The following is a 22,000-nucleotide window of genomic DNA, read 5'->3' on the forward strand; positions in this document are numbered from 1 at the left end:
GCGGATCATTTGTTTCAGCAGCGAAGGTAGGAGTCTTCTGGATTCTAGTCCTTTGGGCCCTCACCCTTGTCTTCCCACAGCCCCAAGGTGACCATAGGGCACTCCAAAAGCTGCCCTGCTGGCCGCAGGTGACTAGTCCAAAGGTCGTCCCGTGACTCAGGTCAGGCCAATGACAGTAAGATGCCCGTAGATGGCTGCGTCTCCGAGTTGCACTTTTCAGGGAGAGAGAGAGAGAGAGAGAGAGAGAGAGAGAGAGAGAGAGAGAGAGAGAGAGAGAGAGAAGTTTATCTGAGTCACTGCGGTCCTGGGGAGATCAGTTTGCAGTCCGATGGACCCATTGCTTTTGGATTACATCATGGCAGGAACACACAGCAGGACAACAGTTCTTACTTCGTGGGCAGGATGCGAGAAGAAAGATGGTGGCACTAAGGCCTCACTCTCCCCCCTCAAGAGCGCACGGCAGCGGCAGAAGACCCCCCACTATGCCCTCACCTCCCTAAGAATGCCCCACGGGACCAAGCCTCCACCCATGGGTGTGGGGGGCCATTCCGCCTCTGAAATGTAACACTGAGACCCTGGCTTTCTTCACAGCTGTGGTGTTCACCTTCCTCCTCCTTTGCAGGCTTCGCTTATTCCTCAGCCTAAGAGATTTCCGTCTTTTGCAACATGGAAGATGCAGAAAGATTGTGTGTGGGCAGAATAAAGCCTAGAACTTGTGGCTAGTGAAGGTGACAGTTGAAGCCACAATGCTGGCCTCAGCTCATTCTGCAGGTCGGGCGAGCTGAGGCCTAGAGCGAGGAGTGACCCACCCAGGCCACAGACCTCTGTACAGGGGACCTCCAACACAGGTCCTCACCTGCCTGCCACTCCGAATCTCTTGTTAAGGACTTTCTCTAACTCAGGGGTTTGTGTGTAACTTAGGGTGGCAGGCTTTAATTTTTCTCGGCCTCAGTTTCCCTATCCTGTCCCTGTGGGCTTTCCATTCCTGGTAGGGGGTAGCCAGATGTTACCACGCAGGCTGTTTTTTAGTTCTCGGGGACAAAGGCCATTATTATTTAATTACTGTGAGTGGCAATTAGCTGGGAAAGTAATTGCCTGCCCTTTCATTATGGCACTGGTGCCCTTCTCCCCTCACAGCCCCAGGCCAGCAATAAAGGGGAGGGGGGGAAGCTCTGCTAGGAGGGTCCCTCCAGAGGACACGGCCCAGCCCTGGAGAAAGGCTAGGAAGGCTGCTGCCAAGGGTCTCCCCTTCCGAAGGTGTTTTGTGGGTGACTCGACCTCCCTCAACCTCCTTATGTCCAGGAGTTCCTCCAATCCCCTAGGAATAGGGGCCTCTGAACATGTCCAGGGCACAGGCTTAGGTACCCTCTTCTCTGGGCAAGATCCTTCTCCCAAAAGCCCAATAGATGTCTTGCTCACAGCCGATGCTTAGCATATGGTGGCATGTTCTAATCCCAGCAAACTGCCCTGTTGAGGAGCGATTACTGCACCCTTTACAGATTAGAAAACTAGTGTCTCGGGGCAGGAGGCAGAGTTCTCTGGGTAGAGTATCTGCCTAGAGGCCAGCATAGCGTGCCTCGACGTGCTCAGGGATTTGGCAGTGTCGGACACGGTGGCGTGTCCTGCTCTGTCTGGATGGACTCTGGCCTGTTGCTGGCTCTGCTCTGTTGGTCTGCCTTCTCCCTTGCCACTCTTCTCAATCCCCAATCCCAGTCCTGCCGATCTCAGAGACAGGAGGATGCCTAAAATGAGGGCTTTACCGCCGGACAAGTGAGAACTGAGCTGAAGTACAGAGCTGGAGTTATGGACTCCTGGTGGCTTCCGGGCTTTCACTGCAGGCTCAGGCGACAAACATCAGTAACCAGTGAGAGCACGCCTCCTGCTCAAGCCCAGACTCCTCGGCCTTCCAGAGTTTCTCGCCTGTGCCTTGGTGGAAATCCAGTAGTGGGTTCAAGATGCCTTCAGTTTCCAGGGATTCACCAAGTCCTGGTCACTTCTGCACCAGCTCATCACCACTTGCCTTTAATCTCAGCTCAGCCTTCCCACCCCACTCCCCATTGCCAAGCCAGGCCAGCGAGTGCCCCTGAACACAGTGTGTGGTTCATTTTACTATTTGAGGAGACAGATGCTGCATGCAGCACAGCAAAGGCAAAGGGCAACAAGCCAAATAATAATAATACCATGCTCTCTCTTAGAGACAGGGTGTGGGTGAGGGGCCCACCGGTGAGCCCCCGACAGCCACAACATGGAAAAGCCCTTCTGCATCATGGGCGATGCTCTTATTTAAAGAAAAAAAAATGCTTTATTGGAGTGGCCGCTCAGGCAGGAGTACATGTATCTTGGAGGGGCCAGGAGGAAGTGGGTCTCAGATGGGGCTCTGGCGACTTTCCCTCACTCCTACCGGAGAAGGTTATCCTGCGAGGGTCACATGTGTGTAATTTCGAGTCCACAACACCATGCCATGGGTTCATAATAGACAACGTCTTTCACTGAATTGTTATGTTGCCACAAAACCTTATTTCTACAAAACTGAAACCCTAAACCCTCACCTCCCTGGGCCCACGTGAAGCAATCGTCCCTTGGCATCATGTCACAGTAGCCCCATCGGTGACAGGTCCGCTGCCTCTTCCCCGTGACAAGCTCTTCTTTGCTCTGGGCCTCCATGTGCCATTTCCTCTCCTAGAGTCACTATTCTCTTCCTGTTTTCAGCTGAAATGTCTTTTCCTCTGGAAAGTTCTCCATGACCTCTTACCCTGTCCCCAGGCACTTGGGGGTCTCTCCTCTGGAGTGCGCATGGGCCCTACATATAATCAATAAGGGAATTCTTTGCTAACCTTGTGTCTGGGAACAGACTTTTGGAGAGTTCACTCACATCACAAACACCTACCTCTCTTTCTCACAAGGAACTCTATCTCCCAGTCTCCATTGTGGTTAGGCAGGGCATGTGACTAGGCTGGACCAATGAATGCTGAGCAGTGGTATGAGCCACTTCCAGGCAAGAGCAGTAGAAAACCCATGCACACAGTCATTGAGACAGTCTTAAGTGCCAGTGGGTGCTGCTCAAGGATGTCAGTGACGGGCCAGTCTAAGGCCCGAGGTGCCTAGGGCAGAGGGGCCATGCGGGTATGTGGTACAAGCCAGCAGCAAACTGCTGTTACGTTCTACACTTGAGGGTTGGAGTTCTTTGTTACTGCCACACATCCTGGCTAGTACTGTGTTCTGTCTGACTGTGGACCAGGGTTTGTCCTCTGCCGCCTCTGCAGAACCTCGGTTCTGGAATGAGACACCTGAGTAGGTTCTTCGTGAAGCTGTGCGGAATTATTGACAACGTAAGATGTATTTCCTTCTTCAAACAATTTATCCTGGCTTGGTATGAGGGTGCATGCTTTGAATCCTAGCACGCAGGAGACAGAAGCAGGCAGGTTTCTGTGAGTTTGAGGCCAGCCTGATCTACACAGAGTTCCAGGTTAGCCAGGGTTACACAGTGAGATCCTGTCTTTTGTTTTTTTTTTTTTTTTTTTTTTTCTTAAACTCAGATTCAAGGAACAAACACATCTACAAAGCAGGTAGAATGTTTCAGACACTACACTGTCCCAATTAGAGAAATGGGGACCAGCCTCAGTCACAGAAGCCGTCCTAAGGGGGAGTAGGGAGACTTGCAGAGCAGGAGAGGATGTGCATAGGTGTGCTGCCCCCCTCGTTCTTCCACTTGTTGAGAGAGGGTGGAGAGAACCACGTATGCAAAGGGACGCCGCAAGGGCGGGATGGCAGCTCATGTCGGCTGAAATCGCTTTTTGGGTGGTCAGAGAGAAGGCTGGCAGGGCAGGGAGGAGCCAGGCGGCATTACCTGCCAGACTATCCTCCACAGAGCCCTTCTAAAGGCCCCAGCTCAGCTGGCAATGCCTTTAGTGTCTTGTATTCTGATCTGTGGCCCCAATGCTGTGTGCCTTTTCTGGGGTTATTCTGCGGGTCAGTGATGATGACACCATCACTTCCGAAGAGCCCTTGAACACCCAGTACAGAGGAGAGCTGAACCTTTCAACAGTGCCATAATTAGTATGCTCTGGATTTATTTTTCTTGTTAGGCTTAATATTCATTTCTCACTCATTCAAGACAGGGTCTCACTGTGTAGCTCCGATTGGCCTGGAACTGCTATGTAGACCAGGCTGGCTTCAAACTCACAGAGATCCTCCTATCTCTGACTCCAGAATACTGGGATTGAAGTCACACAACACCACACCCAGTTTTTTAGACTTTGCTTTTTGAAGGTATTTTTATATTTACCAGAACGTTGAGAATATAGTAGAGGATCTCTCCGACATACTCTCACACTCTCCCCGTTAGTACCACACTATGACTATGTGATACAACTTCCCACTGTTATTGGTAGATACTCCCAGTGCCATAGTTAACTAGATTCTACAGTCTATATGGAGATCCTCGCTTTTGTTTTAGCGCCTGTTTTTCTGCTCTGGCCTCACCTAGGGCACACATTACATTTAGGTGACATGTCTCTTCAGGCTCTGCCAGGCTGTGACTTTCAGACTGTCCTTGGTTTTTAAAGAAGATTTATTTATTTATGCACATGAGTGTTCTACCTGTATGCCTGCATGGCAGAAGAGGGCACTGGCTCCCACTGTAGATGGTTGTGGTCATGTGGGTGCTGGGAATCGAACTCAGGACCTCTGAAAGAGCAACCTTAACCTGTTAGCCTCTTAACCTCTGAGCCATCTTTCCAGCCTCTGCTCTTGTTTTTCTTTGTTTTTAGGTTTTTTTGTTTGTTTGTTTTAATGATCTTGATAGGTCTGAGAAGTAAACTAGGTGTTTTGGTTCACCACTAGCGGAGAGTGTCTGATGTTTTTTTTTTTCTCATAGGTAGGCATACCACAGAGGTAATGTACTCTTTTTAAGAAGATCTGTGTGTGTGTGTGTGTGTGTGTGTGTGTGTGTGTGTGTGTGTGTGTGCATGAACGTGTGTGCAGGCACCCGTGCAGGAGTGCCAGGGAGGCCTGGAGTTACAGGCAGGGGTGAGCTGCTGAACATGGGTGCTGGCATCTGAACTTTAGTCCTCCGAGAAAGCAGCAAGCCCTCTTAACCAGGAAGTCATCTCTCCGTCCCCTAGAGTGTTGCTTTTAAAAAAAGAATGTTTACTATTATTAATTATGCTTACGGGCAGGGGTGGTGGTGGTGATGTGCGCATGAGTGCCGGATCTGGAGGAGTCCAGACGAGGGCGCCAGATCCCCTGGAGCTGAAGTTACAGGCAGTTTTGAGCTACTGGATGTGGGCGGTAGAAACCAAGCTGAGTCCTCGCCAGGGTAGAGTGCACTCTCAACTGCTGAGTCACCTCTCCAGCCCCAGGAGGTGTTGCTTTTATCACGGGTGTCCACACTACCAGGGTGATTCATGACTGCTGCTGGGCCTCCATCTCTCGGCTGCGGTGGCAGTTGGCAGATTTTTCCACTCTGACGTCACGTTTTCCCTTCTCTTTCTCATACTATGCTCCTTGAAAGAAAGTCACTGTGAGCCCCACACCTGTGTACCCCCCACTCCTTCCTGAGCACCCATTCTCCTGCATGGGTGATTCGTCTCATCTTTCTGGTTACTTGCTAGTGTGTTTCCTCATAGAACACCTCAATCATGGGCCAGTATTTTTTTTTTTTTTTTTTTTTTTTTTTTTTTTTTTTTTTTTTTTGTTTTTTGAGACAGGGTTTCTCTGTAGCTTTGGTGCCTGTCCCGGAACTAGCTCTTGTAGACCAGGCTGGCCTCGAACTTCCAGAGATCCGCCTGCCTCTGCCTCCCAAGTGCTGGGATTGAAGGCATGCGCCACCACCGCCCGGCGGGCCAGTAATTTTTTTTTACCCTTGTTCTGGAAGCCAGAGACCTTCCTCTCTCCTCCACCAGGCTCACCCTAGAGCCCCCATCTCTCCAGAAGAGGGGCCTTCTCTGTGTTTTTAATATCATATTATTTCAGCTAATTCATGTCACATGCTTCTTGTGTCTCTGCCCTGTTCCAGGAACTGTGTGTTTGCAAAGGAACACGACTGATGTGGGTCCCACCCTCCAGCCCCCTCCAAGGGGTGACATCCCGTGCTAGACTGGACTCTGCAGGAGGACAGGGACTTTGTCCAGTCTTCAGAACTGTGCTCCCAGCCGACTAGCAGTGTTTAAATGTTTACTTCCTAAAAGACAGGATGGTTTGTGTCCATCCTTCCCTGGGCTGCTTCCTGAGGGCAGAGGCAGCCTTGATCTTCTAGGCCTGCAGGTGGATGGCAGAGAGTATTCAGAAATCTAAGCCGGTTTGGAGACAGGAATGTCCGCCTCTTCAGGTAGAAGTGAAGTTTAGAAGTTGACACAGCCCGCGAGGCCGAATCAAGAGGACTTGGTGACTGATTGGCTGGGGAGGGTGAGGCGGGAGGAGGAGTCACGCAGATGGCTCTGAGGTCTGGAGCTGGGGGGACAGCCGGTGCCACCTCTGATAGACTTTGAGAACTGCTGTCAGCCCCAGGCCGCCCCACCATTGAGGCTCAGGCCTAGGGCTAGGAAGCGGTGTCCTAGGTTGTGCAAACTTCTGCACACACCCCCCAGCTCCATGTCCTTGTTCTTCAAAAATAAATAACATTAATCTTAGTCTGGATTTTGAGCACGGCCGTTTGTCACCAGGTGTGGGGGCTACCCTGGGGGGCCACACCAGCCTGCGGTTTCCCAGGGAGGGACACCCCCCAGCTCCGGGAACAGCCTGGTTCGCCAGTCCCGGGTCCCCAGGCCACCGCCACCCGGGAGCGGAGTCTGGGCGGGACAATGGCCGCGGCCGTCCGGGCCCCGGGAGCCCCCGTGCTGGGGAAGGGGCTGTCCTAGGGCCGGGCGCCGGTGCCCTCCCCGCGCGGCTCGGGCGGGCGGAGGGGGGCGCGGAGTTCCTTTGTGGCTCAGCCTCCGGCGCGGCGCGGCGCGGGCAGGGGGCGCCGCGCAACTTTGCTTGGCGGCGGCGGCAGCGGCGGCGAGAGCGAGACGAGGCCCCGGGGCCGAGCGGGGGCCCCCAGCGCGCGGCCCGTCCCCGCCCCGCCGGCCCCCTCCCCTCGCCGTCGCCAGCGCGGGGCGCTGCCCACTCGCCAGAGCCCCGGGGCCGGGCGGGCTGCGCAGCCGAGAGGTGGGGGGCCGGACGCGGCTCGCTCGCGGGGCCCAGCGCACCGGGGCCGCGCGGCTGCACACCCGGCCTCCGCCGCCGCCGCGGCGCCTGCAGAACCCAGAAGTGAACAGCAGGCGACCCGGAAGGTTTGCGCGCCGCTCCGCACCGAGCTCTAGCCGCGCGCCGCTGCCGGAGCCGGGAGCCCCCAGCCCGGCCCTGCTCGGGCCGCCGGGCTCGGGGCTGCGGCCACATCCCGGAGCTCCGCCAGCACTGCCAGGTCCGTGCGGGCCCGGGGCGCGCGGGGGAGCGGGCCCGCCCGCGGGAAAGTTGCGCCGAGTTGCGGGGCGGGGGCCGGGCCGGTGCGAGCGCTGTCAGCGCGGGGCGACCGCGCTGCGAGGGCCCGGGGGTCGCCGGTGCCTCGGGCCGGGCCCGGGGCGGCCGCGGTGGCGGCTGCGCGCGCGGGGTAGGCAGCGTCTCCCGCGGCGTGTCTGGGGCTAGTCTCCGAGTGTGTGCGTGTGTGTTTTCCTAAGCCGGGCTATTCAAACCTGCTGCAATTCTCCGGTAAACAATGATTCATGGGGCTTAATGCAAATAAACGGATTGCAAACGGCGCGGTTCGCGCACTTTGCAGCCGGCCCGGTGGAGCGGCCAGTGCCGGTTTTCTCCGTTTTTTTGCAGATCTGCAGAATATGGCGTCCCTGTCCTGTTTTAAAAATAAGCCAGGCTGCCATTTTTGTTTTTCTTTTGTCTGAAGATTTTAATAAAACTGTCTGAGAATGTGGGAGAGGCGGCTGGAAGCAGAGGGGGCACCCGAAGGGTTGGCTTTTTTCCTTTTCTTTGGAGAGAGCCGGGAGCCTTTCGGGGAGGTGAGACACAATACAATTACACTTTAAAGGGAAAAATAAGGGGGAGAGAAGCTGCCGGGTGATTTTGGGGGAGGGGGCTGGGAATTTAAAGTTAACTCTGAAAGTTTTCTTTTCTTTTTCTTGCTTTTTTTTTAAAGATTTTTTTTTCTTCCCCCGGGGGCTGTAAGATGCCATGAAAGGCTATGGAGGCCTATTTCTGTTTCTTTCTCCAGCTAGCCGCCTTTGCAGGGTTTTTGGGGAAAGTTAACTGCCGATTTCCCCAGAGCTGCGTGGGTGGGGGTGGGGGTGGGGAGTGTGTGTGTGTGTGTGTGTGTGTGTGTGTGTGTAGGGTTGAGGTGAGAGTTTTGGGGAGGAGTCGTCTGGACTAGGCTCTCTATCAAAGTGGCATTGTAAGGAACTATACTACAACCCTAGATTTGGGGGAGGTGGCTGGCACTAGGGCTTAGACTGGGCCCAGGGTTTGGAGCTAAGATCCTTGTCATGACGGCATGACCCTTCTCTCTCACCACTCTGCCCTCCAGCAGTGTGGATCCTTTAGGAGTTATGTGTGTTTGGGGTGGAGGGAGGCTTACCCCTTCATGGGTGGCCAGAGCCCCTTGGTGGACAGGAAGTTTTGGTAGCCCCCTCTTGGGGCAAGTCTGGTTGGTTGCAGTTGAAGAACCCTCTCCAGGTATGGGTGGCCTTCTTGGCCTCCACAGATGACTTCTGAGGATGAATGTCTGTGGTGGTGGGTTTTTGGCCAGGTACAGGCCTGCAGCTCCTACGGGTCCCAATACACACAGGAGTAGCTGGTTGCCTGGCCTCTGCTGTGTCCTTAGCCCCCTTCTGTCACCCCGCCTGCCACTTTGAAGTCTGCTGTTTGGACATCAGTTGCGTTTCTGAAGTGTCCGACTGGACAGGTCAGAACCCGCTGGCTCTGCCGGCAGCAGAGTGATCTGGGACCAGGCCTATATAATCTGAGCCGGGTCTTTTCCCCTTTTGGGAGGATCCTGTGCTATGCCCAGAGCTTATCTAACCGCCTCCCCCCATTTCCTGGAGGGAAAACACTCAAGTCTCCCTTTAGATCTGTGTCTTGGCTCCACTAGGCTGTGTGAACTCTCTCCCTAAGGACAGAGTCAGGGGTACAAGGTCTGGGAACGTCAGGCTGCCGAGTGAGGCTTGCCTGGGTCACGGGGTTCTGAACCAATGAGGTTTTTAGATGGAGAAACTGAGGCCGAGAGTCACAGTACACTGCTCGGTAAGAAGAGCGCTGCAGCCGGGATCCACTGCCGGGTTTCCGCTACTCTTCTCTGTTTTGGAGCTCTGACACCGGGATGTTTTGTTTCTGGCAGAACTGAACAGGAATAGGACAGTATGGCCCCTTCATTTCCCCCAGACCCTATCCTCATAATCTTTCAGGAAGTTGAACTTGACAGTTTGTACGATGGCACATGTGGTTGTTGCTGTGTCGGGCTTGAGATCAGGTGCTCAGGCCGGGACAGTTGATCCCCATTCTAAAATCTAAGAAACTGAGGCACGGAGAGGCCGGGCAGTGCCAGAGGAGGACTTTAACTCAGGCCTGCAGACTCCCTGTGTGGGCCTTTCCTAAGTGGGTGGTGCTGTGGGCAGGACCTTTCCCAGTTTCTAGTTTTTAGTCTGAAATTCTTCTGCTGACCCCAGTGGCTGTGTAAAAATCCGGAGGCTCACCCCCACCCCGAAGAATGTCAGGGATGGAAAGGCCCTTGGAGGTCATCTGGACTCAGAGAGAGGAAGCCTCTGCTGGGACTGGAGCCTTGGTCTCCCGTTTCCTTTCTTCTGTGAACTGCTCAGAGGGATGGTGAAACCACTGGGCCCCATGGAGCGGTGCAAGCTGATGCAGGGGCTGCAGAATAATGGCCACACCAGATGCAGACATAGGGTTGGTCTCAGGGTTGATCCTGGGGAATGGAGGCCAGCGGTCGGAGGTGGGAAGCTGGTGCGTGAGTGCGCTGTGGCCTGGGTCTGCAGCTAGCCGAGCTCCGACCCCTCCCTGAGCGAACATGTCCTTGCATCCCTCTCCGGTTGGTGCCCATTATCCTTTCCATTCGTGTATTCGTTCATTTGATGTTAGGCCATTCGTTCATCCTTCTGCTGTTCACTCCTTGCTTATTAGGTAGTCATTCCAGTAGTCTCCCTGTCCGTTTGTCTGTCCATCCATCCATCCATCCATCATCCATCCATCCATCCTCCTCCCCCAGCCCAGGTTGGACAGATATGAGATGCCCTGTAATACTCTAAAGCCAGCAAGGGAGAAAAGCCAAGGCTTCAGGTGAGTCCCCAGGGATTGTGTCCCCCAAGAATAAGAGTTTCAGCGACCCTTTTCGCAATGGGTCAGGGTGCTAAGAAGTCCCGTTTGGGTCTCGGGACACTGAGCATGCTCTTTTCGTCTGTGAGCTTCAGTCTGAGCCCCTGTAAGCTTGGTCTCGCTGATAGGAGTAGAGATAATAACAGTGTCTTAGAAGTCTCCCCGGTCCTGGCCAGGCATGTGCTGGGGGTCTCTGCATGTGTGCATTGACCCATCAGGGTTGTCATTTAACTTTTCTAGGCCCTGCCTTGACTTGTAAACCATAGTGGGGGTTTTCAGAACACCAAGTGTCCTGGGACCCTGACTGGTTGGTCATTCTGTCTCTTTATCCCCCTGATGGGAGTTATACTGTTTCCTGAACATTTAGAAGAAAAATAAACAAGGAACCAAAACTCCTCCATGGGCCTACAGGGGCTTTCATGCTCCCAGCTTTGCTCGCTCTTCAACCTCTGCTTCCCCGCTCTTGCCCTGTGCTGTCCTGCTCACTCCCTTGTCTTAGCACCTCTGGCCATGCCAGCTGCTTCGTGCACCTTCCCTGGCCTGGCATCCTTGCCTAGTGGTGGCACCACTGAACATCACCTCCTCGAGGGGGCCTTTACTGTCCGTTTGCTGTGACTAGCTTCCGCCCTGTCACATGAACCCCTTCTTATTTTCTTTTTCGTGGCTCCAGGCATCTGCAACCTTCTCATCCGTGTGTTTATTTGTGTTTCTCGCTGTCTGCCGGGGAACGTGTTTAAGTTCTACGCAGGCTTAAGCTCAACTCAAGAAGCTTCCAGTGAGGTGTGGCTGGGGCCTCAGCCGAGGTGAGGAACAGCTGTGGGGCCAGGTGTGGTGGCAGCCCCCCGGTGTCCCGGCAGTGCCTAGGAGATGAAGTTACACTGAGGTCTGTCATCTTCCCCTGGGAGTCTCAGGGGTTGTTAGGAAATAATGAGATGATTTAATTGTGGAATCTCAGAATCTTAGCCTCTCCCAAACCCAAAACTAACATCTGAGCAGCTTTCTCACTCAGAACCTTCGACGCTCTGACTGGGACCCCATCTTGGATCGACACAGAGTGCTTGCTTTGTGTCTGCATGCTCTCCAAGGCTTTGCGCATATGAAAATATACAGTCGTCATTGTCATTAACCTCTTTTGCCGCCTAGGAAGTGTAGGCATGGAGAAGTCAGGGAACTTATCCCTGGGGAGGTGGGGGGTGGGGTGGAAGTGGGGACACCCCTGGGTCCAAAAATCAGCACGCTGTGTGGCTGTGTGGCTACTTCTGATCCCGCAGCTTTGTGGAGAAGCCCAGCCTTACCGGACTCCTGCCCACATCCTGACTGGAGCGCCTCTGCCCTCCCTAGGACCCCCCTCCACTGAGTTCTTTTCCTTGTCACCCATGGTCAGACATCTTTCACTTCTAGGACACTTCTTCTTTACAAACTTAGAGTTCCAGAACCTTCCAGTGAATGACCCTGGGAAGCCACGTTAGAGTACCAGTTTCCCGGAGCTTTGACCCTGTGGTTTCATGGGCTTCAGTGGCTTCTTTCTCTCCACTGGGCCAGTCTTGTGGCCTTGGTGCATTGGCTAAACATGATGGATGGATGGATGGATGGATGGATGGATGGATGGATGGATGGATAGATGGATGGATGGATCCACTGAGACTGCTGAAAATGACCAGAGCCCCTCTTGTCTCTGTAGCATCACTCTGACACTTGTTTAGGGGATCTCTGGACAGGCTTGATGCCCTCGGGGACAGGGGACCCACTCTCCACTCCTGTAGTGGGCATCTGATGAATGTTTTGTAGCCTGGCCCCTTCTTACCCATCGGGGAAACTGCAGGGTTGGGGCGAAGAGTAGGCTGTGTCTGAGATGTGTCTCCTGAGGCTTTACCTGGTGGGCTCTCTGTTCATCAGGTTTCAACAGGCTGCCAGCTTTTGTCTTGGGGTTTAAGGGAAAGAGGAAGCCCTGGTTGGAGTAGCTGCATCCCGTCCAGTACCATCCTCTTCTCTACCTGGCACCGAGGAAGCCAGCTGTTGTGGGAGTTGTTGTGGCTGAGGTTGTCAGAGAGCTTTATGGACCCCAAGACTCTGGCCTGGTCTGGATAGGTGACTGAACAGTGTCATTAGTTGAGCAGGCATGAAGGACAGGCTGAGGGACTTGACTCTGAGGCCTGAGGAGCCCTCACACTGTTGGTTCCTGCCTCACCCATATGGCCAACAAGGATGCTCCATTTTGAACTTTGAGGAAAAAAGCCTTAGTCTCCTGAGACTGCAGTAGTTCTCAACCTGTGGGTTGTGACCCCTTTGGGGGGATTGAACAATGCTTCCTCAGAGGTTGCATATCAGATAGCCTTCATAGCGGATATTTACATTATGATTCATAACAGTAGCAAGACTTCAGTTATGAAGTAGCAGTGAAAATAACTTTATAGTCGGGGGTCACCAAGACATGAGGAACTGTATTAAAGGGTCGTGGCATTAGGAAGGTTGAGAACCATTGCTTTAGAGGACAGTCTAGTCAGCCAGGTACTGGGGTTCTGATGAGGGACACCTGGTTGCAGTAGGGAGACTCCCCATCACCCTCCAACATACATGTTCTTACATAAACATATATATCTGCGCTACCACCATTTCTGAGCCCTCACGTACCCCCTTGCTTTCCCGTGGCTAAATGCTCACTCCTTGCCTGAAGAAGTGGAACCACTCACAAACATGAGAAGACGGTAGCCCTGAGAACCTGGGGTGGGGGGAGGGTGAGCAGCCAGGTGGGGCTGGGGATAGCGGGGTCCAGTCCGTAGGAAATCTCTCCTGGACTCTTCCCCCGTCCACATGGCCACTCAGTCCTTCTGCTTGGGGTCCATACTGTTTGCTGGCCCTGAGCCTTGCCTAACCTGACCACACTGCCTGCATGGAAGGGGGAAGGAAGTTCTTCACAGAGGAGCTGTGATCACACATTGGGGTTCCCAGTTGGGGACCTGTCTGTCTTGAAAGACGGATGGATCCATGTCAGTAGAGCAGCCCTGGTGTGGGGAGAAGTCAGAACTGCTGCAGGAAGCTCCTGCCTCCCAGACACTGAAACACGAGTGTAATGCTCCCTGAACCTCAGGGCCTACCACAGGCCGGTTAGTGTGGGTCGTAACTGCACGTCACAGAGCCAGGCACCATCCTGAAACCTTGAGCATGTTAACCTGTGCCTTCGTAGCGGCCCTGTGGTAGTACCGTCAAACACCCAATTCTCGCCTCTCAGGTGACAAATGGCAGCTTTATCTCTGGGCTTTGCCCGCTCTCCCAAGGCCCAAACCTGGGCCCTCAGGCTGTCAAAGCCTACCTTTCCGGCCTCTGAAGGCCTAGGCCCACCCCTTCCCAACTGTGATTGGCTGAGCCCCTTCACTTTTTGTGAAGGACTCAAACCCAGAAAGGCCTGCCAGAAGTTTCTGCTCCTCCAGCCCTCACTCATGAGCTTAAGTGGCTTAGTACCTACAGAGTCTCGTTCCTGACCCCAAACCAGAGAGTACCCTGAGAATCAGGAGGGCAAGGGCTGGTTAGAGAGTAGCCTGAGAACCAGGAGGGCAGGGGCTGGTTAGGCAGGGTTGTAGTGAAAGGACAGGGTAAAGACCCCTCAGCTGTCCTGGCAGGATACGCTCCCACACGTTAGCATGCTGCCCAGGTGTGTTTCAGGCATCTTTCCAGGAGTGAGCCACATTCCAAATAGCATCTTTCTTGTGAGGTTGGGAGGAGTTTGAGTGGGAATTGCCCTGGGAAGCATCTAAAGGGACCCAGGTGGAAGAAGTGTGAGCTACTGGCATCCTTATCCACCTGGCATCCCTGGGGGAGCTGGCAGTAGAGAAAGGCCCATGCTCTGTGTCTTTAAGATGGTGGTGTCTCCGCCTGGAGAAGCTTCATGGTCCTGGACATCTCCGGGTGTCTGGAGGTAGGAGTGGAGTTATTGAGGATAAAGGGATGGAAGATCAGAGAGGGCACTGAGTGCAGACATCAATCCCCTTTGCCAGGGCCAGCTCTCTCTGCCATCACAATGGTGGGCTGCAAAAACCCACCCCAATTGGATCCAGGATCCTCAGCCTTGCTCCTAACTAGAAAGCCTTGCTCCTAACTAGAAGTTCGAAGAAGCCAGTTTCTGAGGCTGGTCTGGCTGGAGTCTTAGGGTTAGGGTTGGAAGAGCAGCGAGGGCTTTGGCTTCATGGGGGAATGTGGAGGGCAGAGGGACTGTGGAATGGACACTTTGAGCATAGGTGGGTGGGTGGGTCTCAAAGAGCCAGGTGGAAGATGACCTCCGTTCAGCCTCTGTCTTGCAAAGCCTCTTGTTTGACCTGGAAACCCTCCTTTCATGAACTACTCTGGCCATTAGCCTGTGCCTTCCCTACATCCAGCGTGCTGCCACGGGCCCTCCTGCCTTCTGGCCTGTGCAGTTGTCTGCTCTTCTGGGGAGCTAGCCATGTTCCCCTCTGTACTAGGAATGTTCCTGCACCCCCTTCTCTTCTGGCATGGAGAGACCCCGCCTTATTGAGTCTCTCAGGGTCTTATGGAGTCCTAATGTGGACTGGGCCCTGCCCAACTCTAATTGGTGGGTTCATGGCTCTGCCGTGATCCTAACCTTGAGGGTGACTCTTGGCTGCTGGGGAGGCCAGTGTATTTAGAGGTATTGAGAGAGGACAGGTAGAAGACACAGGGGGCGCAGGAGTGTGGAACTGGATCCTGATTCCTGTTATGTAGGAAAAAGGCCGGGAAAAATGGCCTTGAACCTAAGACACACGTCAGTTGAGCCATGAGGCCTAACTGGGGGACAGGGAATGTTAGCATGAACCTTCAAATAAGCTGTCCTTAGCCAGCTCATAGCTTACATGGGCAACTGGATAGACAAATGACCAGACCATCCACCCATGGCAAACCTGAGCTGAGGTTTGATGCCAGGGTTCTAGTTCCAGGTGCCACCTTCAGATGGCACCAGCTGGCATAGAAAGCAGCTTGTTTGGGGCGAGAGCTGCAGGAGCTATAGGGGAGAACGATGGGTGCAATGGTTGGGTGATAGGAATGCCTGTGGCCAGCAGGGCCTTGCAGAGGCCTTGGCTGACCAGCTGTGGGGTAGGACTTCCCCAAGCAATGGGACCTATAAAGGACTTCCAGTGGGAGAATGAGTGACAGACAGCCTGGAAACCCCGGATGTGATGGGACTTGAGTCCCCCTCCTAACTGCCCTTGCACTTAGGGCACGATGGTCCTGGAGATTGCCGTGGGACCCTTGGCTTCTCTTCTGGGGAAATCTGAGAGGAGGCAGGGGTGCCTTACTTTGCCAAACAAAGCTTAGAAAAGCTTTAATTTCATTTAAAAAAAATGTATCCCTCAAGACAGTCAGATAGCTATACTGTAGAAAAGTCATAAAAGACAGAGATATAAAGTACATCAACCCGCAGCCCCGTCTCTGCCCTGTTCCAAACCCCAAACATCCCCACGGTTAGCATTTGGCGCCTCCTTTCTCCCAGCATCTAGTCTTGGGTGTGAGTCTTTCATTGTCCTCTTGGCTCTCAGCATCTAGTCTTGGGTGTGAGTCTATCTTTCGTTGTCCTCCTGGCCATGTATCATAAATATCTCCTGACTGCCCACGGAACGTTATCAACCATGCTTTTTAGTGGGTGTGGCAGCCTGGCCTCCAGATCCCTTATAGTCTGGATCAGAACCCCACATTCCCTGCTTGGCTTTGGGCAGCTCCTTAGTCCCTCTGTGCCCCTGGTTCCTCTTAGGCCCATGCACATGCTGAACAAGTCACAACAGTGTCACTGTGGACTGTCACCGAGGAGATCATTTCAGAGCTCTCTCCCTGTTGCTTGTTCAGGGTTTTTTAATCATAAAAACCCAGGGACACAAGCAGTGTTGTGCATGGATCTTTGGGTTGTTTCCTAGGGATGGATGACCAAGCCTGGGCACACTAGGCCCGGAGGACTGACGGTTTTTCGAGCTCTTGACACATTATGGGTAGATTCTTTCCACAAATGCTCCTGGTGTGCATGCCCACTGACCGTGCCAACCCCATCACATCCTCACCAGTATCGGGCGGTAGCATTTCCGTCGTCTTTTTGCTCCTTTGGCGGGAGGAGCTTGTTGACTTTTCTTGGCTGGCGAGGCAGAACCGTTGACTGTGTTCACTAGCTGTTTACATCTTTAGGGTCAGCGCACCTGCAGCCCCTCCTCATGTCAGTCAGAATGAGATCAGGTAGATGTGGGCTGCAGGACCGCGGTGATACTGGGGCCACTCAGAGGGGAGGACACTTTCTTCTGTCCAGGTTGTAACGTTTTCAGTTCCCTTCACTGGTCATGCATCTACACTGTCTGTTCGTCCATCCATTCATCTTTCCTTCCTTCCTTCCTTCCTTCCTTCCTTCCTTCCTTCCTTCCTTCCTTCCTTCCTTCCTTCCTCCTTTCGGGCTCCAGATGGCTGCTGGCTTAAAAGGCCTCCTATCCTTTCTCTTGGAGCACCATGTCTACAGATGGCTAAGAAAACACAGGTGTGGGAAATGCCCTGATGATGGACATGCAGGACACACAGGGGACAGACCCCATATGTTTCCAGGAAGAAGAGCCTGTGCACCAGGACCCATAGGAAGAGTTGGGATCATTCCTCCCCTTCAAGGATGCCAGGAGTAGCCCTGGCATCCTTGACGGGGAGGAAGCAAGAGGGGAAGTGAACCTGTGGGGCTGTCATTCTGGCTGCTCAGTGTACAGTGGGACAAGCAGTAAGGCCAGAGGGTAGTAGGAGCTGGTCCCATATGACCCAAGTCAGTCTCACTGTGTCTGCAGTAAGGAACCATGGAAGTTTCTGGGCAGGGCAGGACGCAGTGACTGCAGTAGAGCTTAGGGTAGGCTGAGGGTGGAGATGGAGAACCTGCTGGAGGTGGGGGTGGGGCTCCTGCTGAAGCCAGAGCTGAAGGCCTGGACCAGAGTTCTAGGACCTGTGGAATCTTAGTCAGGGTCAAAGTGCAGATTGTGTTGCCTCTTTCAGGAAGCCCTCCTGACATTCCACTGCAGCTGGGTTTAGGATCGGGTGAAAGGCCCCATGTGTGGCTCTGGTGTGCCCCCATCAGCTGAGCTGACTTTCCCATGAGCCTCCTCACTTTTCCTCCCCTTAGGCTCCCAAGCACTTTCTTTCTTTAAATAATAAATTTATTGTTTTCATTTTAAAAGAAATTGAATGTCATGACTGAGAATTTGGAAATCAGAGAAACAAAGACCAACCCCAAGCAGCGGAGGCTAGCACCTCCCCCTGGGCACCCGGCCCTTGTGGGCGTGGTTCCCTGAAGCCTCCTTATAATCACAGATTCTTGGCTGTTAGGGTCCTGCTCCTCCCACTTCCCCATCCCTACCCATCCATCCGCATCCCCTTTGCTTTGTTGGAAACCTGCTCCCATGTGGCCATGGGGACGAGGCAGATCTCAGTTTTAATGTCTGTGGCTTTGGGAGGCGGGGCCTAAGTTGTTGAACCGACAACACTCACTTCCTCCACCCTGGCAGCAATGCCCCCCTCCATCCCGCTCTCTACCACCCACCTTGGGCTGTGTGTCCTCTGTGTCTCCCGGTCTGAGTCTGTGCTGTACCCATGGGGCAGAGCCTGGCACCCAGTGTGCCCTTCCCTCAGTTATCCCTTCCTTCTGGAGTTTGCTAGACTAGCCTCAGAGGCTTTCTGGGAAAAAGTGTCAGAAGGGATCGGCTTTGAGATCTGTACTTGGCTCCATAGCCTCAGCCAGGTTGCTTAGCCTCTCCGGACCTCAGTTTCTTCATCTGTACCATGGGTCTGTTGTTGCAGTAAGTAGTGGCTGTAAATTGCCTGCTCAGTTCCCAGCCAGGTGAGGTACTGGGTAGCATCCTGCCTGGGAAGAGCTCAAGGATTCTCCAGTCACCCCAGAGTGCATGTGACCCTGTAGGGGGCTGGGCGGGCATCCTTCCTCCCTCACTCACTTGCTGTGTGGCTGGGCAGGTTGACTGCCGTCTTTGAACTGTATTTTCTGGTACTTGCTCATTTCACAAAGTCGTTGGGAAGACTCAATAACTCGAATCATCATCTGCTCAGCACATTGGTGTTTCAATCAACGGTAGCTGTCATTTTATTATTGTTGTTATTGTTATTCCCATATACAAGGTGCTGTTGGGAACACAGAGGAAGTGACTGACTGGGGTTCAGGGAAAGCTCCGTAGAAGAGGGAACACTTGAGCTGGGTCTTGAAGGATGAGTAGAAGTTCACCAAGTGGGAAAGGACCCTCTAGGTAAGGAACCTGTGATTCTAGGCTGTGGGTCTGTGAATAAGGGGCTTGTTCTTTGGGGACCAAGGCATTGTGTTCATAAATGACCTGCGTGCCCCTCACTGCTGTCCTCTGGGGGTGTTGTGGGGGAGGTATGCTTGCCCTTTTAGTGTTGGTGGCTTTGGCTTCCTGTGTCCGTGGATCCGTGCTGTGGCCACAAGTCTGTGTCTGTTCCCTGTGTGGGTTTGGTGCTGTCTGCATGTTGTGTTGACCGTGTTTGTCTCTGTCAGTGTCCAGAGATCTGGGCCACATTGTGGGGACAACCTATATAGTACCCTGGCTACCAGCTCCCCCAAGTAGCCAGGCCCCTTTGGCCATCCCCCTCTGGGCCAGGTGCAGCCCTAGCCTCACACCTCTAATTGGGAATTCCCCTGCCACCAACTCCTGGCCTCTCTAGAGCCTGCTATATCTATCTGGTAGTCTCTTACAAATTGCCCGTTCTACCTACTCACCTGCTGCTGCTAACGTCCAGACACTGGGCCTAGGAGCTAGGGATCAACTCTGAGCAAGGCCCTGGCTGACAGTTCAGGCTCATCTCTGTTTGCCAGTCTTTAGGGGAGGCCACACACCCCTCACACCAGGGCACTGCTGCCCACGGACATTAGCTGGCACTGCCACTTCTACCCGAATTCCTGCCCCGTCTGTTGGCTGACTCCCACTCACCCTAAGAAACTCAAGGCAGGCCTCATCTCCCCAGTCCTCCTTGGCTCACTCCTGCAGCCTAGGCCAGCCCCTAGGCAGCTTATCCCTTACCTAGGTGAGTGATTTGTCCAAGGACAACACGTCCAGAGAAGTGGGATCAGGATGACCAGAGCCTGCTGTCCCCTGCGGGGAGGGAGGTACTCACAGCCGGGACTGCTGGGGTGGCAAAGGTGGATTGGAGCACGTGCAGACTGACGGCCTCCCAACCCATCTCAGCGGTGGCTGGTCTGAGGCAGGAGGGTCACTGTGTGCCTGTGACCTGCTCAAAAGTGGGTGACTGGAGGAGGGGCTTGCCACTGGAGAAAGTCAAGGTCAGCACCCGCTGAGTCAGAGCAGCTTCCGAGAGACAGCCTGAGGGAAGGGCAGGGCCCCTGGGAGCTGGGCCTAAACTCCAGGTGGAGGCTCAGGCTTCTAAGTACTCAAGTAGATGGGCTGAGCTGCTAGGGGAATAGGGGTCCTGTTCCCCCACTGTGGGGGGGAGGTTGTGAAAGAGAACTCTTCAAGAAGGCAAGAAACCCCAGACACACAGAGACCCCCTAATGGGCCCAGGTGGCTCTGAAGGGAGTGGTCTGGTGATGTGTAGAAGGCCTCATAGGTGGAGCTCTTACCTGTGAGTCTCCATCCACTGTTTGGGAAGACGAGGTACGTCGGCTTGGCCCTGGGTTCCCCAGTGCTAGTCCCTGGTTGGCCCAATGTCTGTGAAGCAGCTCCAGGAGACATGCCATTTACCCAGAGTTAACTTCCTTTACCTTTTAGAACAAGAAAAACAAATGGCAGTTGTGGGTGGATTGCAAGGGCCAGGGTCAAGGTGGGTGGCTCCTGGCTCCCAGTCTAGGTTTTTGCCCAGTGCTGAAGGCCCCAGCTGACTACCAGTGCCTCTCCTCTGCCTGCCCAGCATGGACACGCAGCCCCGGCAGGCTTGATCCCTGCCTCTACCCCAGTCTGCTTCCCCTTGACCTCGGCACCCCCTTGGTCACATGGTCCCCTTGGCCCAGCATGCTCCTTGTCGCCTTCCCACCGCTGGCATCCCATTTCCTATCTCACTTTGGCATTCAAGGCCCAGGAGCTGGTCTGTGTCCCATAACACTGCAGCACCGGAAAGGTTCATCCTTTTCCACGTTGCTGCACCCCCATCCTTCTCCATCTGTTCTGAATGCTTACCTGTTTTTGCCGCTCTCCTTCCTCGGAGCAGGGCTTACCCACAAGCAACGGTGAGAGCTCTGTACACACTCAGGCTCTATTCTGCCTCCTGTCTCTGGCGTACAGTGGGTGGATACCAGGGCTAGGGTCATGGAGACTCAGAACTGGAGAAGGCAGAGAGGAGAGGGCTGTGCGGAGCAGACTTGGTGCTCTGGGCAAAGCTTCCCTTTGATGTGCCAGGCTCTGCAGCTAAGGCAAGGGCTATCCCTGGCTACTCAGCGGCTTGATAAATGGTACTGTCTACTTTATTCCAGGAATGGGACCCTGGGCATGCCTTCAGCTCCCTAACTGGGGTGGGATCTGGGAAGGTTAAACTCGGCCTTGAATCAGAGAGGAGGAAAATGAAGAGGAGAAGCCTAGTACAGTGGATAGAGTCCTGGGATACGGCAGCCACTGTCACCCCATCTTACTGAGGAGGAAAACAGCTCACGGGGCTGTATCTAGGCCTGCCCCTACCTTTCTCTGCAGTCTGAGCAGGGCTCCCTTCTAATGGCTGATGAGAGGGTCCATGGATTGGGGACAGAAGGTCTTCCCAGCTTGCCCTCCTCCTGGGTTTCTAAAGAGCTCTCCAAGGGGTCACATTGTATACTGAGCCACTAGCAAGCAGGTAGGCTTGCTTTTCAGAGAATTTGGAATCTTAGTCTCCATTCCTTCATGCAATTCACATGTGTACCTGTTCCCAAGATACCTTTGGTTAGCTCCCAGTCTCCCCACCTCCCCTCCCTACCTTGTGTCCGCTCATGAAGTGACAGTTATGCCACCCTAAGGCAGGACACCACCACAAGCCTACCGCTAGAAATTGTCTCCTCTCCCTGAACAGTTCAGGGGCCAATGCACCGGACTCGGAGTCAGGCGAGGCTAATGGAGTCTCAGTGGTATGCTCCCTTGCTGCGTGATCTTGAGCCAGTCACTCTGCCTCTTCTAAAAGTGGGCATGGTGAGAGTCCCTGCTCTCGGTGCCAGTGTGCCTGGCGCAAGGTGGGCACTAACTGGCAGCCTCCTCTCTGGAGTCTTGCTTTGATGTTTTTCTAGGGGAGTGATCCCAAAGGCGTGGGGGCAGTCAGGGAGCTATCCAGGCAGACCATAGCTTTTTGTCTGTAAGAGGCTGCCATGGAGTTTAATGGGCAGAGGGAAGGGCCTCCTAAGCTGTGGGGACCGAAGACTGACCGGATGGGAATTGTCCCAGTTACCGCCACCCCCAGCCTCTGCTCCCACCTAGAGAACTGAGACCACTCTCTCCCCAGGTAGGGAGTGAGGGGTGAGGCCTTCAGCAGGGCTTGCTTCCTTCCGGAGACTTCTGTTCGGCTGAGGACTAGCGTTTACAAAACAAATGGCCAGGGGAAACAGTTTGGGTAATCTGGCTTCCCAGTTTAAGGATCGCTGGGCAGCCTCCACCTTCTCCCCAAGCTCTGATTCCTTCACCCAACCCAAGAGCTAAGGCTGCCCTTTGTGCCTGTTTATCAAGTAGAGGTCACAAAGGTGAGACATATAAACATT

The 22,000-nt window shown here is 54.0% G+C and overlaps 1 protein-coding gene across 2 annotated transcripts in view; it reads left to right on the plus strand.

The window, feature by feature from the left end:
* Window positions 1-7,253: 7,253 nt before the first annotated feature.
* Znf362 (zinc finger protein 362) overlaps window positions 7,254-22,000 on the plus strand; it is a 31,507-nt gene continuing 16,760 nt past the window's right edge. Inside the window, exons 1-2 of one of the 2 annotated variants that reach the window (XM_050153480.1) lie at window positions 7,254-7,402; window positions 18,442-18,566. In XM_050153480.1, the coding sequence (XP_050009437.1) occupies window positions 18,529-18,566 (38 nt within the window). In that variant the 5' untranslated portion in view covers window positions 7,254-7,402; window positions 18,442-18,528. The remainder of the gene's footprint in view (window positions 7,403-18,441; window positions 18,567-22,000) is intronic. The other variant, XM_050153488.1, reaches the window with a different exon arrangement.

This window comes from Alexandromys fortis, unplaced genomic scaffold, assembly GCF_014885135.2.
Source record: "Alexandromys fortis isolate MF-2015 unplaced genomic scaffold, M_Fortis_MF-2015_v1.1 scaffold_26, whole genome shotgun sequence".
Taxonomy (NCBI): Eukaryota; Metazoa; Chordata; class Mammalia; order Rodentia; family Cricetidae; genus Alexandromys; species Alexandromys fortis.